Below are 18,288 nucleotides of genomic sequence, written 5' to 3' on the forward strand. Positions count from 1 at the left end.
CCCTGTCCTCATAGAGCTTCTATTCTGATGGGTGAGCTCAACAATAAGAATGATAAATAAGTAAAATATGTTAAGTGCCAAGAAGAGAAAAGGTGATATGAAATGCAGGGGAGGGGAGCATTTGAATTTTTAATAGAGTGACTAGGGAAGGCCTGGCTACAAAGGTATCTTTGAGTAAAAACTTGAAGGAAATGAGGGAACTACCTGTGAATGTCTGGGAGAAGCCGATTGCAGGCAGATCAATAACATGTGCAAAAGACCTGAGGTACATGCCTCCAGGACAACAAGGAGGACCGTGTGGCTGGAGTGAGTGAATAAGGGGAGAGCAGCCGGAGACAAGTGGTGGTAGGGGCAGAAAATGTCATGTAGGACCTAACTTGTTAGTGAGGATTTTAATAAGTCATCAAAGGATTATGAGCTGAAGACTGGCACAGTAAGAGTTACATTCGAACAGAACCATTGGTCTGCGCTATTGAGAAGAGATTGCAAGGGGATGGGCCAAAGCAGGGAGACCAACCAGTAAGGATACTGCTTTTGTGCAGTACTTGTTGCAGTACATACTTGGGTTTTTTTCAGAGATGTTTTCATATCAGTATCTAAAGCTCTGTGTTATTTCCTACTGTCTGCCTCATGTTATTCCACAGATTGGGTGATTTCTTTTTAGCCAACCACTTCTTGGTTGATGGACATGTAGGCAGTTGTCATTGTTTTACTATTACGAACAATGTTATTATGAAAATCTTTGTATATTCTTCATTATGTATGTGTAGATATCCGGAAGTAGAATTATCAAATGCATTGCATTATCAAATGCAATGATAGATCCTGTTGGTACTTTGATTGGTACTACACTGATTTGAGTTTATTTGGTTATTTGAGTTTATATCTTCATAATTTTAAGTCTTCACATCTAGGATCATGACATATCTTTCTATAAGATGTAGAGTTGTTTTTTTTTTTCACATAGGTCTACACATTCCTTGCTCAAAATGCATCAAAAGCTAATTCATTTTGGGGCACCTGGGTGGCTCAGTTGGTTAAGCATCTGACTTCAGCTCAGGCCATGATCTCACGGTCCACAGGTTCGAGCCCCACGTCAGGCTCTGTGCTGACAACTCGGAGCGTGGAGCCTGCTTTAGATTCTGTGTCTCTGTCTCTCTCTGCCCCTCCCCTGCTCATTCTCTCTCTCTCTCTCTCTCTCTCTCTCTCTCTCCCTCTCCTCTCTCCCTCCCCCCTCAAAAATAAAATAAACGTTTAAAAAAATAAAGCTAATTCATTTTTATGTATTAAATTTGTTTGATCTTGAGGTGTTTCTTTTATTTCCCTTAGTGACTTCTTGCTGCTAGTCTTGAAGGACATTTTGTTGCAGAGACCAACTCTTCAAGTTATTCTAATGAGTGCAACTTTAAATGCTGAGCTCTTTTCAGAATATTTCAGTTCCTGCCCAATTATTACTATACCAGGTGATTAATATGCATCATTAAATATGCCTTGTTCTGATAAGCAAATATAATTATTTTTAAAGTTCATCTGAGATGTAAAATAACAGGTATTGATATTTTCTCAAGAAGTGATTAGATTTATAACAAATAAAATTAATGACCATATAATGAAATTAATAAAGAAGCAACATTATATCCATTTGCTAAGAGATTTCAGTTTTACATGTGCTTTTGAAAAAAGTCTCAGTTATTAGGATTTCTAGAATTCCGTTGTGTTTAATATTGAAGTATGAGTTAATAGTGGTAATCTGTCATAGAGTTGTCTCTGTGTATAGCAGATTTGTTCACTACAGGATTCTGCTAACTTCCTGGATGTTGGTCCACTCTGGGAGAAAGTGAAGTTGAGTAGTCTGTGTGTTCTGGTGCTTTCACAGTCTCACTGTGGGATTAATTTATCACCTTGGACGTTGCTTTATCCTTCTGCAGTTGATTGTCACAAGAACAATTTATGGACGATTTTGACGAATAATCATACTATTTCTTGTAGTTGTTGAATGTTTAAAAGTCCCCTTGGGGAAGGGGAGGGTGGGAAAAGTGTAACAGGTTTAAAAAAAAAAAAAAGAGGTTAAAAAATGTCCTATTACCAAATGAGCATTTCCACCTATATACTTCTGTTTTTTTATGAGCTGGAATCTATCTATCCCTTCTAATTTCTCTCATCAAAAGCTTTTCTTTTCTTCTGATATGTTTAAGACAACAAAGCAAACAGTACCTTAATGTGCCAAGCTTTGTTTTAAGAGAATTTTACATTTGCAAACTATTTATTTCAAGGTAGTTGAACAGGTATCCGGAGTCTTTTATTTTCTTGTCTTTCTAGGTCGTACGTTTCCTGTTGATCAGTTTTTTCTGGAAGATGCAATTGCTGTGACAAGGTAAGGAAGACATTAATCAAGGTTTGGTGAAAGTCTTTGAAAACATTATTTTACCTCAGTGTGCCAGCATTTTAATAGACATGTTAGTTTTTCTTCTAATTTTTCCATTTGAGTGTTTGGTTTTCCCTTCTCAGCAAATATTATACAAATCATTTGCAATTCACATCACAGTACACATTGCATGTTAAGAGTACTGACTGGAACTATGTAAACTATGGACTTTGGGTGATCATGATGTACCATTGTAGCTTCATCAGTATAACAGTTATACCACCCTGGTGTTGGGGGGCAGGGGGGGTGGTGTTGATAATGGGGAAGGCTATACGTTTGTGGGAAACAGGGAGTATCAGGAAACCTCTGTACCTTCTGCTCAATATTGCTGTGAACCTAAAACTGTACTGAAGAATGAAGTCTATTGAAAAAATGATGAAGGACAGGGGCACCTCAGTGGCTCAGTCAGTTAGGTATCTGACTTTGGCTCAGGTCATGATCTCATGGTTCATGGGTTCAAGCCCTGCATCAGGCTCTGTGCAGACAGCTTGTAGCCTGGCGCCTGTTTCGGATTCTGTGTCTCCCTCTCTCTCTCTGCCCTCCCCTGCTCACGCTCTCTCTGTCTCTGTCTCTCTCTCTTTCTCTCTCAAAAATAAATAAACATTAAAAAAATTTTTTTAAATGATGAAGGACCAAATATATGGAGAATTTAATATGAAAAAAAGTACCCATTCTGCAGATAAACTGCCAATATTTAAATCCCTCTACTTACTAACTGTAACATTGATGAGTAGCTTGATCTCTGTGTGACTCAGGTTCATCACAAGTAAAATGGTATATTAATAGCTGCTTCACAGGGTTGTCATGAGGATGGATTAATTAATTCTTAGAGTTAATAGCTGCAGATGCTTAGAACTGTGCCTGGCACCTAACAAATGTTAGCTATTATCATCATCATCATCATCATCATCATCATCATCATCATCATCCTGCAGTGCTCAGGGAGCTTGCAGTCTAGTGTGAGAGTCAGGATGTCTGCATAATTTCAGTGCTGGGTAAAAAATGGCCATTTCCATTGGATACAAACATATTTCTCTCCTTTGAAAGCCCTGATTCCTCTTCCTACTCTTTGACCATGAAACCACCACCTTTCCCCCCGCCCCATGGTTTTATCCTTGCGCTATTCCTTCTCACCATTAAACTCTTTTGTCCCTCTGTTAGACTCATGTGATTTCAGATGTCACCTCTGTGCCAAGAATTTCCAAATCAGTATCTTTGTTCCTGACCTCTGAGCTCCAGAAAGAAAATGCCCTTGCAGTCTGGCACCGAAAACTCGGTTCAGAATTTTTCTCCTACTCCCTGCTCCTTCCCTTTCTAATAAGACCTACTTCTAATTATTTATTTAATGGTACAGTTTTCTCAAGCGAAAAACCCCAAAACAGTGGCTCTCAAACTTTTGTGTGCAATAAGCCTATGTAGGGAACTTATTAAATAAATTGTTATGTGGGGGCCCTACCCCATTTCCGCTGTGAATCTCTGGGGAAGTTAACGTGTTAACTAGTTTACCTGTCTTTATTCTCTCACTTTCTCAAACTCACTGCCTCCAGAATTACCTTGAAACAGAACCAAAAACATTCTAGTGTGTTCCCTACCAGAAATAGGGCACAGGCCAGCAGAACCCTGGACTGGTGAAAGAGAAGCACATGAATGGGGCAGAGACAGAGCAACACTCTGCTGATCGGAAAACATAAATAGGTGAATATTTTCATTCCTCACCAACAGACCTACATACTAACAGCCCCATCCCTTTGTTTAACTTGCTCAGGTACGTGCTGCAGGATGGGAGCCCTTATCTGCGCTCCATGAAACAGATGTCAAAGGAGAAGCTTAAAGCGAGGCGCAGCAGAACTGCGTTTGAAGAAGTAGAAGAAGACCTGAGGCTCTCCCTTCACCTCCAGGACCAGGATTCTGTCAGAGATGCAGTGCCAGACCAACAGTTGGATTTCAAGCAGCTCCTGGCCCGCTATAAAGGTAATGTGTTTCCTGGGGGAATATTATGGTTATGTCGTAGGGAACCAGTTTCCCCCCGCCGCCCCCCACCGTGATCCAGAGGAAGAAAAACGTGGCCCTTGTTTCACAGCTACATTGTCTTTAATGCATCAGAACAACCTTAAACTTGGAAAAAAAAAATAGCAGTTTCAACACATATTAGATATAATTGTTATTATATTTACATATAGGTATTTTCTGATTATAAAAGAAATGTTTATTATAGAAAAATTGGGAACTAGTGAAATACAAGTATATTCCTTAGTATTTTGTAACTTTTTATTTTGATATGATTGCAAATTCATAATAAAAGCTGGCAGGACCATACAATGAACTCTCATATATCCTTTACCCCAGCTCACCAATTATTATTTTGCTTCATTTCCTTTATCATTTGCACTGTGTACACGTTATATATTTTTTTCTTGAACCTTTGAGTAGGTTGCAGATATCATGTCCTTTAATCCCTCGTATATGAGTACATATTTCTTTCTCTTTTTTCTTTTTTAATGTTTATTTACGTATTTTGAGAGAGAAAAAGAGAGAGCACACGCGCGCCTGCAAGCAGGGGAGGATCAGAGAAAGGAGAGAGAGAACCCCAAGCAGGCTCTGCACTGTCAGCACAGAGCCTGATGCAGGGCTCAAACCCATGAACTGGGAGATCATGATCTGAGATGAAGTCAAGAACGGACATATGTATTTCTTAAGACCATAAGCACAGGACATGATCAAAATGAAGACATTTAACTGATATAATACTATTATTTAATCCATAGTCACTATTCTAATTTGCCAATTATCTCAAAAATGTCCTTTATTGCTATTTTTTTCCGGCCCAGAATCCAACCCACAATTATGTATTGCATTCATTGTTGTGTGTCTTTAGTTTCTTTTGATCTGGAAAAACTCCTCAGCCTTTATTTTTCTTTTAAGATCTTGACATTTTTTAGGAGTTTGGGCCAGTTATTTTCTAAAATATCCCTTCATTTAGATTTGTCTAATGTTTCCCCATGATTAAATTTAGGTTAGAAAACCCAACCTTTTGGGTTTCATTTTTGGTTAGAAAACCACAGAAACAATGTTGAGTCCTTTTTGGTACATCGTATCAGGAGGCATATGACATTGGTTTGTCCCTTTATTGGCAGTGTTGTTTTTGATCACTTGGTTAAGGAGATGCTGGCTACGTGTCTCCCTGTGTAGGTCACTGTTTGTTCCCTTTATAGTTAATACGTCATTTGTGGAGAGATATTTGAAGACTTTTTAAATAGCCTCTAAAATCCTCAAAATGTCATCCACTAGTTTTAGCATTACTCACAGGCTTTCAAATAGCGTCTTTTGTGGGTCCATCCTATACTGAGCATTTCTTTATGTGTTCTTAGCTGATCCCTCCTCCTATGCCAGGTCCCACCTAACTGTTCTTTGTTCCTAGATAGTCTTCTGTGCATATGAGCTGGGCTAAACACACAGACACTGCAACATTACTACTGTTGCTTTCTTCCTTAAAGCCTAGACCAGAGACATGTCTCAACTGCCCTCCCTGCTCTTTTCCCTGGACTGCCACCCCAACTCCTCTAGCCCTTCCAAAAAAACAAAAGTGCTTACCTTTCAAGGAGTAAGAGCCTGCATCCCCCTGTTCTATAGGAGAAGAAGCAAATGAGTTTTCCTTTTTCTCCTTCTGCCGAAGACTATCTTCCCAGTCCTGCGTGGGGAGTGGTAATCATCCAGGAATTAGGGGATTAGCTATTATTCTGCTGTTCAGAAAGATACGCATAGCTCCTAAATATTTCACTTAATCTTCCCAACATCCTGAGAAGTAAGGTTGAGAGTATGAACTTGCATCATACAGACCTGGGTTCAACTTGCTCCCTCAGAATTCCTCAAGCAAGTCCCTTGTCCTCTCTGTACCTCAGTTTCCTAATCTATAAAATGGAGTTGTTTAGGGAGTTAAATGAGATAATACAAATCCACAGCACGGTGCCCATCTAGTCAATACACATTAGTAATTTTAACTGAAATATGTCTGAGTCACAAGTTTGTGTTCCTTCTGTACATCATACCAGCTGATAATTCCCATTTCCTTATTCTATTAAATTATGGAACAGGAAAACCTCTTTGGTTTCTCTTTTGAAATTTCGGAATTTTCTTTAAAAATTATGATGGGATCTAAGCCAGGCCTTTCCAATTTCAAGCACACAGTTTACCAAAGTTCAGAAAGCACTTTTGAGAATTCCTTTCTGAGGGGGGAGGAGGATAGAAGATTTGGGGTCATGAAACCCGGCTCTGTCACTAGCTTCTCTTTCCCTATAACAAAAAGACTAAATCTGGTTGATCTCAAGACTCTCTCATTTTTCAGAAAATCAAAATAATGTTTCTGAGGTCAACTCTTAAAACTTTTTCTAGTTAAAAAAATAATCAGTCCTTTTAAGTAGTAAAAACTGCCCAACTATAAAAACTTTCTTTTATTTATTATTTCTTTAACTTCTTTTATTACATTTATTTATTTTTGATAGAGAGACAGAGCACAAGTGGGGGAGGGGCAGAGAGAGAAGGAGACACAGAATCTGAAGCAGGCTCCAGGCTCCGAGCAAGAATTCAGCACAGAGCCTGACGCGGGGTTCGAACCCACAAACTGTGAGATCATGACCTGAGCCAAAGTCAGACACTTAACCAACTGGGCCACTGAGGTGCCCCTTTGCTTTTATTTTTTTAAAGTTTTGTTTTGTTTTTTAATTTTTGGGAAAGACAGAGAGAGTGCAAGCAGGGGAGGGGCAGAGAGAGAGGAAGAGTCTCAAGCGGGCTTCCTGCTGTCGGGGCAGAGCCCGACACGGGCTCGAACTCCTGAAACTGTGAGATCATGACCTGAACCCAAATCAAGAGTCAGATGCTTAACCAACTGAGCCTCCAAGGAGCCCCTGAAAAAATTTGTTTAATGTTTATTTTTGGGGAGGGGGGGGCAGAGAGAGAGGGAGACAGAGGATCTGAAGCAGGCTGTGCACCGTCAGTGAAGAGCCTGATGCAGGGATGAACCCACGGACCACGAGAAACCAAGAGTGGGACACCTTCACCGCCTGAGCCACCCAGGTGCCCCTAAAAATTTTTTTAAAAAACGATTTCACTTCTCTTTTTTTCTGTTAGCTGATCTTTTCTCCTTTTTGAAAAAAAAAGTCTAGCTTTTTGGGGGCACCTGGACAGTTCAGAGGGTTAAGCATTCAACTCTTGACCTCAGCTCAGGTCTTGATCTCAGGGTCATGAGTTCAAGCCCTGCACTGGGCTCCACGCTGAGCATGAAGCTTACTTAAAAAAAAAAAAAGAAAATTCAAGTCTAGCTTTTTGGAATCTTGACAGATAAAAATGATTCCTTCTCTGCCTTCCACACCCCACCACACCCTTATTTATATAACCTGTTTCTTTCTTTCATTTTTGACCCACACAGGCTCCGCACTGTAGAACAACATTGTTTAGAAACTGCTTTTGCCCCTTTTCAAACTTTTTAGCCTAATATAGGAAACGTCTCTTCCATGATTCTACCTGCAGCTATTTTGTTCTAGTTAGACTATATTTAGGGTGATGGGCTATTAAGAGGACCCAAGAAGAAAGGCCAGTAGTCTTTAGAGAGTTAGACTCCCAAGAATATGCTATTTGTTTTTAAAAGAGCCCAAGCTTGGGGCGCCTGGGTGGCGCAGTCGGTTAAGCGTCCAACTTCAGCCAGGTCACGATCTCGCGCTCCGTGAGTTCGAGCCCCACGTCAGGCTCTGGGCTGATGGCTCGGAGCCTGGAGCCTGTTTCGGATTCTGTGTCTCCCTCTCTCTCTGCCCCTCCCCCGTTTGTGCTCTGTCTCTCTCTGTCCCAAAAATAAATTAAAAAAAACGTTGAAAAAAAAATTAAAAAAAAAAAAAAGAGCCCAAGCTTATAGCTCTTATAGCCCAAGCACAAAGAACTGTGTCTTTCACTAGGCCTCAGATAGATTCGGAGGAGACTAGAAACCCTTAAACTAGAAGTCTGAGGATAGCCTTCAGGAGTTGTTAGTGAAGCCATTAAAATCACATGTATTTTTCAGGGAAGATCCAAAACTTGTGTGGGGCATGTGGGTGGCTCAGTCGGTTAAGCTTCAGGCTGTTGATTTCAGTTCAGGTCATGATCTCATGGTTCGAGGGTTCAAGCCCTGTGCTGGGCTCTGCATGGCTGGTGCAGAGCCTGCTTTGGATTCTGTCTCTCCCTCTCTCTCTGCCCCTTCCCTGCTCACACTCTCTCTCAAAATAAACTTTGGGTGGGGGCGGGAAAGAGTCACTATTGTGAAGATGTCAGTGAAAGCTTTGGTCTCTGTTGATTTCCCTGGATTACTATTGCCTGGACTTCCATCTGATCTGACTCATGACTTGACTGAATCTAGGAGGGGTTTCTAAAGTGTATTTGTCTTTGAATTTTGTTTCTGGTATTTAAATGGTCACTAAGTGTGTGATGGGTAAAAGGGGGGAGGAAGAAAGGAAACAGCAGCCTATCTGAGCCTTTCCAGCAGGGTCAGGAGCCTGTTCTTTGGGTCCTTGTTCAAGCAAAAAGTTCTCCTAGTAAACGTGTACTTTCTGAGCGACTGAAAGAAACCAGGTCATTTCAGTGCATCAGTGTGAACATCTGTGTTGGCAATTCAAGGTGAGACCCACCTAGTTCACAGGCATCGCTGTCTTTAATAAGGTTTAGTTATCCTTCTGATTTTTACCTTTCTTTCAGGGGTTAGCAAATCAGTCATCAAAACTATGTCCATCATGGATTTCGAAAAGGTTAATCTGGAATTAATAGAGGCCTTGTTAGAGTGGATCGTGGATGGAAAGCACTCCTACCCTCCAGGTAATCACTTCTTCATTTGTGTGGGAGACGGCGAAAGGAAGGCGGCTCACTTAGATGATGGGTGCTGTGGGAGCGACCTCCCTTCCTGGAGCTGTCACCCCCACCCTCACTTTTTCACTGACAGTTGTATGTAAAGTTGCTTATTAGGCTTTTCAGGGGGGAGGATTTTACCTTTTACTTTTCGAGGTTCACCTGCAGCTTTCACTCAGCACTCTTTTGTTCCCGCCGGGCAAAAAGATGTTAACAACACAAAATCCACAAGGAGGAAGTTTGAAAAGAAGGCCTGGGTGATCCACATATTAAACACCTAGCCCCAGGCTAAATGGGAGTCTGGTAATGAGTGTTTGATTCACATGAAGGTCACAGGGCAGGGGGGTTAAGAGAACAGACTCTAGGAGTCTGATAACGTCCTAGCTCTGCTACTCAGGAACTGTGTAGTCGCAGGTAGAGAGCCCTTATCTTTGCTATGCCTCAGTTTCCTTGTTTGTGAAATGAAGACAATATAATAAGTCCTCTGACATGAAGATATTTTGAGGATTAAAAGAAACCATTGTATGGGGTCCCTGGCTCCTGGCTAGCTCAGTCAGTGGAGCACAGGACTCTTGATCTCAGGGCTGTGAGTTCAAGCCTCACACTGGGAGTAGAGATTACTTAAAGATAAAATCTTTAAAAAAAAGAAAAGAAAAAGAAAGGAAGGAAGGAAGGAAGGAAGGAAGGAAGGAAGAAAGAAAGAAAGAAAGAAAGAAAGAAAGAAAGAAAGAAAGAAAGAAAGAAAGAAACCATATGTAAAGCACTTGGCGCAGTGCCTGGCATGCAGTTAATGCCCATCGATACTCCGCCTAAAAACGATACCGTTGCAATGATAACGTATTTTGTCATTATTATTCCTATGAACATTGCTACTACTGTGACACAGAGCAACAACTACTTTCCCCTTACTCACCGTCGTCCTATCCCAATGGCCTTCTTAAGCTCACTGGGCAGACCCTCATCCCCTAAATCTTCTCGTAACTGAATCTGTCACATCATTCAGGTTTCTGCCAAACATTTTCTCTTCAGAGGAGTCTTCTCTGAACTCTTACTCTATCGTGATATCCAAAAATGATTTTCATTTTCATCGTAGCACCACGCACTATCCAGAAGCATAGTTCTGCTTACTGACGGTCTCCTTCAATAGCATGTAAACTGCTCAAGAATGTGGATTTATCAGGCACCACTGTGTTCCTCAGACCCTAGGGCAGTACCTGGAATATTTGCTGCCTGAATAGATGCAGCCATTGTTGGGTGATCATAAGTTGAACGACAGATCAAACACTTACCTCATGTGCTCGCTGCACAGCGCTTAAGAGAAATGGGAGTGGCTGTCCGCCACCGCTTAGACTTTAATCATTACGTGATATTTCCTGAAGAGACGTATGAGCCACGCAAAAGGATTGAAGTACGTTGTTGTCATCTCGGGCGGGTAGTCCGTGTTTGCTAATGCATTATCACTGGTCTACATATCTTGTTTCATCCCAAAAGAAAAGACTATTATTGAAAAAAATCAGGTATAGCGGACAAAAGAACTGCTAGAAAATTACCTGAATTCAAAGCAGAGTAGATGTAGCAAGTGGGGGCTCTGACATATTTGTGAATGTTAAAGGGACACCTCTTCCCTGGCTCAGCGGGAAGAGCATATATGACTCTTGATTTCGGGGTCTTGAGTTTAAGCCCCACATTGAGTATAGAGCTTACTTTAAAAAAAAAACAAAAAAAAGATACCGCTGATACAAATGGCCAAGCTGTGAGGGCAGAGCACATCAGGAGGCACATAAAAATATGGACAGGAGCACCTGGGTGGCTTAGTCAGTCAAGTGTCTGACTCTTGATTTCGGTTCAGGTCATGATCCCAGGGTTGTGGGATCAAGCACTACATCGGGCTCCCCCCTAAGCATGAAGCCTGCTTAAGATTCTCTCTGTCCTTCTCCCCTGCTTGTGCTTTCTCTCTTAAAGATAGATACAGATATAGATACAGATACAGATACAGATATAGATGATATAGATGATATAAATATAGGGAGAGGGGAGAGGAGAGAGGGTCCCAGAAACCCAGGTTTGTGTCCAGGCCCCACTCTCATTAACTCTGTCGCCTGGCTGAGTTATTGAGTCACTTTAAAGGTACTAATAACCTTAATGAGTGGCATGAGGATCAAATGAGACAATGTACGTAAACATACTTTGTATACTATGAGGTGTTTGAAACTAACCCTGAAAGATGTCTTTTGCCCTCTTCAGAGTTCCATTTTCATAATAACTTAGTTTCCTTATTTACTTAGTAGAGCAAATAACTGTGATAAATAATAGGTCCTGAGTTCCTTGTGGGCAGATTTTTGGTTTATATTCCATTCTACCTAGCACAGAGCGGACATAGGCCCCCAATAAATATTTGTAGGATTAAAGGGAGGGGCTAGTGAAGATGGTGTCAATTCCCTCTTTGAATAAAGCTCAGAAGAAGGTGACTTGCTGAGTGGCCACTCTTGGCACAGAAATATTTTGTAATCGGTTATCACTGCTTATTTTCTTTAATTAAAATTTAAAAGCCCATAAAACCTTCAATAGGGCATGGCCAGTTAATGTGCTGCCTCTCTAACATCTATCTGAATTTAGATTATCAGGTTGACCAGCCAATTTTCTTTTCTTTTTCTCATTTCCAGTAAAATGTTTATGGGTTTTATTTACTAACAGAGAGAAGAGTCTTCCTGTCTTATAAGATTAGAAGGATAACTCTTCCTATAGAAACAGAATGTCAGTGCCCAGTGCACTAAAGAAGTATATTTAAAGAGCTTTGCTGATGAGAGGTGCCTGGATGGTTCAGTCAGTCAGTTAACTGGTTAACCGTCCAACTTCAGCTCAGGTCATGATCTCACAGTTTGTGAGTTCGAGCCCCACGTCAGGCTCTGTGCTGACAGCTCAGAGCCTGGAGCCTACTTCAGATTCTGTCTCCCTCATTCTCTGCCCGTCCCCTGCTCACACGCTGTCTCTCTCTGTCTCTCAAAACTGAATAAACGTTAAAAGAATTAAAAAGAGCTTTGCTAATGATTCTTATATGGCCTAAAGTGTTATATTTTTCTACACTTCAGTTTTCCTCTTGTAGAAAGGTAAATCAGAAAATGGATAAAAAACAGTGTCATCCATTTAAATCCTTGGGGACTTTTTAAAAAAAAGAAAATTGATAGTGAAAAATCTCAGATTATTACATTTTTTAAAGTTTAAAATAGCTCTATAATCCATATTAGTTTTTCCTTTTTTGCATCTGTCAGATCGATTCTTTTTGTATACCCAGGGGCTATACTTGTATTTTTACCGGGACTAGCAGAAATCAAAATGCTATATGAACAGCTACAGTCCAATTCTCTTTTCAACAACAGACGCAGTAATCGGTAAGTTAATTGCTTTCTGTAGCCTTAACCATCTGCAGTTGTATTGTATGCAAAGATGAATAACCAGAATGGTCTGTGACAGTCATCACCCTCTTTAGACCATGGTGTCACTGCTCGAGAATATGTCTGTTTATGCCAGCTGGAAGTAGACAAACCTATTTGTTCCAGATAATCAATCATTCCCATTCCATTAAATAAAAATTTTTCTCTTCACTTAGCGTAGTGACTCAGCAAAATTGCATGTAATTTCAGTTGCCAGATGGGGGGTGGGGAGGGATGGGAGAAGCCAGTGTAAGTAACAACAAAGAAATGTTACCATTTGAGAAAAAAATAATTTGCAATAGTTCCTTTTCCAGTAGCAAGATATGTGTTTTTAGATCTAAAGCGACAGCTACTAAAGAGAGAAACACTCCCAGGAATATAGGAATATCTTGGCTTAGCTCACATCACTACCTCTGCCTCTGGTCCTCTGGATTTAAAGGTAGAGGAAAAATGATTCTCTCCTGGTTAGTGTGCGAGGCTTGTTACTTATAGAATATCAGCTATACGTTTCTCTTGATTACTTACTACTGAGTTACATTCCAGTTTTTTCCCAAGTCAGTGCAAGGTTTCTAGTTCATAGAGCTGAGTCAACATTTTGTAAGGCTCAGAAAGAACCTTCTCATTTAGAAGAGCTGGGGGGCGCCTGGGGGGCGCCTGGGGGGCGCAGTCGGTTAAGCGTCTGACTTCAGCCAGGTCACGATCTCGTGGTCCGTGAGTTCGAGCCCCGCGTCGGGCTCTGTGCTGACAGCTCAGAGCCTGGAGCCTGTTTCCGATTCTGTGTCTCCCTCTCTCTCTGCCCCTCCCCCGTTCATGCTCTGTCTCTCTCTGTACCAAAAATAAATAAATGTTGAAAAAAAAAATTTTTTTTAGAAGAGCTGGACCCTGAGGGCAGGTTCTAGAGAAGCTGCTGATACTTGGAGTTCTATTGTTAATTTTAATAGAAATTCACCCACCATTAATCCAGTTCCAGCCTTTTGTGCCAGAATATTAAATGTGTGTTTGTTTCCTTCCAGATGCGTGGTTCACCCACTTCATTCATCTTTATCCAGTGAAGAGCAGCAGGCTGTGTTTGTAAAACCCCCTGTGGGTGTAACTAAGATTATAATTTCTACCAACATTGCTGAGACATCCATAACCATTGATGATGTTGTCTATGTCATCGATTCTGGGAAAATGAAAGAAAAGAGGTATTCTCTTTTGGCAATGTGAGAGAGGGGCTAAAGATGCATTGGAGTGCCACGGCTGTTAATGGCTGATGCTTTTGAGCTACATGGGTTACCGTTTGGAAAAATATTTTATGGAAACCGCATATGGGTATATATGAGTGATTCTATACCAGGACCATAGTCTTAAAGTCAAACAGAGGTGGAAGGTTTAAGGCTTTCCCTTGGAAGTAATTAATTATTTTTCCTCTTTTTTCCATATGCTTTACATGTGCTTGAATGAAAAAGATGGAATGACATGGGAGGTGATGGGTGTGTTAATTAATTTGATTGTGGAAATCATTTCATAATGCATACATATATCAAAACCATTTTGTACACCTATGTCCAGTTTTTATTTGTCAAAATAAACCATGAAAAAGAATGAAGAGAGAAAAGGTTGGGGCACCTAGGTCGCTCAGTCGGTTAAGCGTCCGGCTCTTGATTGTGGCTCAGATCATGATCTCGCGGTTCGTGAGTTCAAGCCCCACGTCAGGCTCTGTGCTGATGGAGCCTGCTTGGGATTCTCTGTCTTTCCCTCTCTCTCTGCCCCTCCCCTGCTTGCTCTCTCTCTAAATAAATAAAATAAACTTAAAAAAAGAGAAAAGGTTGCATAAAGGAACTATGTGTAGTAGCATTTGATACCACTTAAAACAGCACTGTGTGCTCCGTCCAGGGGCTGAACTATTCCCGGAACACACAGGACACTGTCCTTCCTTGCAAGTGAGGTAGTTCATTTGTTCTGTCCGTGCTAGGTCGGGTCTTACCCATGTTTTTATAAAAAACTCTTCTCTACATTTTCTTTTTCTTATAGATATGATGCCAGCAAAGGGATGGAAAGCCTGGAGGATACTTTTGTCTCTCAAGCCAATGCTCTGCAAAGAAAAGGTCGAGCAGGCCGTGTTGCTTCTGGGGTCTGCTTCCATTTATTTACCAGCCATCACTTCAATCACCAGCTCTTAAAGCAGCAGCTACCAGAAATACAAAGAGTGCCATTGGAACAGCTGTGTCTGAGGTACATCTTGATCTTTCTGTTCTGCTTCCAGAAGGTCTACATGTTTCTCACCCTAAGTTCCGTGGGTTTATTTTTCTTAGTAGAAGACATTTTGCCAAGAGTGGGCATGGATGAACTCATTAATTTGCAAAAAAGGAGCTGTTCAGTGTTGCTTTTACCATTGGATTTAACTTTCTGCACACGAAGATCTCTTACATTGCAAACAATGGCCCTAAAATAGAGCTTAAGAATATATTTGGAAGTCAGGAAAGTGATCTAATTTATCAAGAAATTTCTGCTAGGGGCAATACCAATATTGAATCATCAAAGGTCAAAAGTCTACAGCCTCGTGATCAGAGCAAAGTGAACAAAAACAACTCGAAAACACCATTATTTAGCTGATAAACAAACAAGAACAAATATCATAAAAGAGGATTTAATGAATGAATGATCAAACTTAGTGTTATTGAAGCTAGGGAACGTTTGGTTCAACCTTCCTGAAAATGTGGTTGGTGTTCTGTAAGAACTCAAACCATCCATGCCCTCTGACCCAGTCCCTATGAGGGAATATGCCCATGAAATAATAACCCAAAGCAAATTACTTATACAAAGATGTTATAGCTTTCCTCTTATCCAGCAGGTATATTTTGAAAGCCTTCCATTTGCCAGGGGTTGGGCTGAGCACTAGAGCTACTGTAGGATACAAGACCCAGGCCCTGCTTTTAAGTGTCCACAGTCAGGTCTTAAGAAGTTGGGCAGGCACATACCTTACTAAGGTAGTAATAGTGCAGATGAGGAGTGAAGGGACTTGAGAAAGCTTTGGAAGTGGAATGACCCACGAGAGGGGACGAGAGAGGGGAAATGTAATATATGTGGCACATATGATTTAAAAACAACTCAGATATACAGCAGTGGGGAAATAGGCAAATTATATAGGCCAACATGGTTCATCTTTTTTTCTTATCTTTTTTTTTTTTCATTTAAAGTCTAAGTAAGTGGATTACTGTCCATGCATGTCTTAAAGTGAAATATCTAGGGAGTTGAAGTGGGAGAAAGCTAGGTACCAAATGCATATACATTAGTAAAAATTAGTAAAAAATTAGTAAAAATAAACAACTATGTTTCTAGGTTGACAGCTTAAAAAGGAATTATAAGTGAAATAAATAAATTTTGTATATATATATTTTTTTTCTTCTGAAAACTGCTTAAATTCATAATTTAAAAGAGTAGCTCTTCAAGGCAAGACACATTGCAGATTAAGCTTATCAGCAATTACGGTACAATTTCAGATGTGGGAAAGAGTAAATGGGTCATTTGACTTGTTTCATAATTTGAACCCATATTTGATAGAGAGAAGCATTTTGAAAGTTTATAGACAGAATTTTATCCTGAATTCCCATAAGTTTCAGGGTAGGATTTGAAAATGTTTCTATAATTTATTGCTAGAACTAGAAGACATAAGAGATTTTTTTTTTTTAATGTATTTCACCTAGCATGGTCTAGCTTATGAAAGCATGTGCCTTGGAAATTGGCAACTGTTTTCGTTCAAGAAAGAAGCTTGTTCCTCTGTGTCATCTCTCCAGAAATAAAATGGACGCATTATGTTTTTTTTTCTTTTTGTAGAATTAAAATTTTAGAGATGTTTAGCACTCACAGTCTCCAGTCTGTTTTCTCTCGGCTCATTGAGCCGCCGCACCCAGATTCTCTCCGTGCCTCAAAAATACGATTACGAGACTTAGGAGCATTAACTCCAGATGAAAAGCTGACCCCTCTAGGGTATCACCTGGCCTCCCTGCCGGTGGACGTGAGAATCGGCAAACTGATGCTGTTTGGGTCTATCTTCCGCTGCTTGGATCCTGCCCTCACCATTGCCGCCAGCTTGGCTTTTAAGTCTCCTTTTGTAAGTAAACAACATTCATTGAAACTGGAGTCCCTAGGTCTCTAAGGGGACCATGGGGGCTTCAGGGTTATGTGATCCTCCTACATGTTTTCTTGTGAGGGTGATATATGGGACTTCTTTAGGTCACAATGTCTTTAACTTTTGTCTGATCCTCAAAGAAATCCATGCCCCAAGTAAAGATTAAGAACTGAAGATCCAACTTACTGAAATAACATAAATGTGCCTTTTATGGTATCCACTATCCTTGCTCATTAAAGAAAAATCAGAACGGGGCGCCTGGGTGGCGCAGTCAGTTAAGCGTCTGACTTCGGCTCAGGTCATGATCTCACAGCTTGTGGGTTCAAGCCCCACGTCGGGCTCTGTGCTGACAGCTCAGAGCCTGGAGCCTGCTTCGGATTCTGTGTCTCCCTCTCTCTCTGCCCCTCCCCTGCTTGCACTGTGTCTCGCTTTCTCAGAAAATAAACATTTTTTAAAAATTTAAAAATAAAAAAACAGAAAGAAAAATCAGAAAATGCAAGCAAGCGAAAGGTGCCCCTGCATAAAATACACTGGATCCCTGCTTTTGTTTGTTTGTTTGTTTGTTTGTTTGTAGACAGAGTATGAGCAGGTAGGGACAGAGAGAGAGGGAGAGAGAGAATCTCAAGCAGGCTCCGCGCTGTCAGTGTAGAGCCCAACAGGGGGCTCAAACCCACAAATTATGAGGTCACCACCTGGGTCGAAACTGAGTCAGATGCTTAGTTGACTGACCCAGGCTCCCCAGATCACTTTTTTAAAACAGCATTAGTGAAATATAATTCGCCCATTTAAGTTGTACATTCAGAAGTTTTTAATATTATGCAGTCCTCGCCATCGTCAGTTTTAGAACATTTTTAGTACCTCATAAAGAAACCCCTCAGCAGTCACTCCCTCTTTCCCCTCAAAACCCTCATCCACTGCAGCCCTAGGCACCCACCAGTTTGCTTTCTGCCTTCACAGATGGACCTCCTCTAGACATTTCGTATTAGTAAAATAATATAATGTATGTTCTTTTGTGATTGGCTTCTTCACTTAGCATAATGCTTTTAAGGTACATCTATGTTATAGCATGAATCAGTCTTCATTCCTTTACCAAACAATACTCCTGTGAATGGACATAACCTCATTTTATCTGTCCAGCACTGATGGACACTTGGGATTGTTTCCACCTTTGCCTGTAAACATTCATGTACACATTTTTATGTAGAGATATGTTTTCATTTGTCTTGGGTATTCAGAGGGAAGTTACTTGATCAAATATGGTAACTCTCCGAGAAACTTCCAGACTTTTTTTCCAGAGTAGCTGCATATTACATTCCACCAGCATTTTATCAAGGTTGCAATTTTTCCACATCTTCACCAACAGTTGTTATTATCTAACATTTTTATTATAATCATCCTAGGGGGTGTGAATTTGTGGTTTTGATCTGTATTTCCCCAATAGCTAATGATAGAGAACA

General features: G+C 40.6%; 1 protein-coding gene across 3 annotated transcripts in view; it reads left to right on the plus strand.

Annotated features, from left to right (window-relative positions):
• The window catches only part of DHX57 (DExH-box helicase 57), a 54,680-nt gene that overhangs the window by 22,858 nt on the left and 13,534 nt on the right, over positions 1 to 18,288 (plus strand). For all 3 annotated transcript variants that reach the window (XM_006930350.3, XM_019827654.2, XM_019827653.3), the window contains exons 10-17: positions 1,330 to 1,463; positions 2,320 to 2,374; positions 4,191 to 4,396; positions 9,140 to 9,256; positions 12,579 to 12,675; positions 13,731 to 13,904; positions 14,734 to 14,934; positions 16,537 to 16,813. In XM_006930350.3, the coding sequence (XP_006930412.1) occupies positions 1,330 to 1,463; positions 2,320 to 2,374; positions 4,191 to 4,396; positions 9,140 to 9,256; positions 12,579 to 12,675; positions 13,731 to 13,904; positions 14,734 to 14,934; positions 16,537 to 16,813 (1,261 nt within the window). The remainder of the gene's footprint in view (positions 1 to 1,329; positions 1,464 to 2,319; positions 2,375 to 4,190; positions 4,397 to 9,139; positions 9,257 to 12,578; positions 12,676 to 13,730; positions 13,905 to 14,733; positions 14,935 to 16,536; positions 16,814 to 18,288) is intronic.

This window comes from Felis catus, chromosome A3 (assembly GCF_018350175.1).
Source record: "Felis catus isolate Fca126 chromosome A3, F.catus_Fca126_mat1.0, whole genome shotgun sequence".
Lineage (NCBI taxonomy): Eukaryota > Metazoa > Chordata > Mammalia > Carnivora > Felidae > Felis > Felis catus.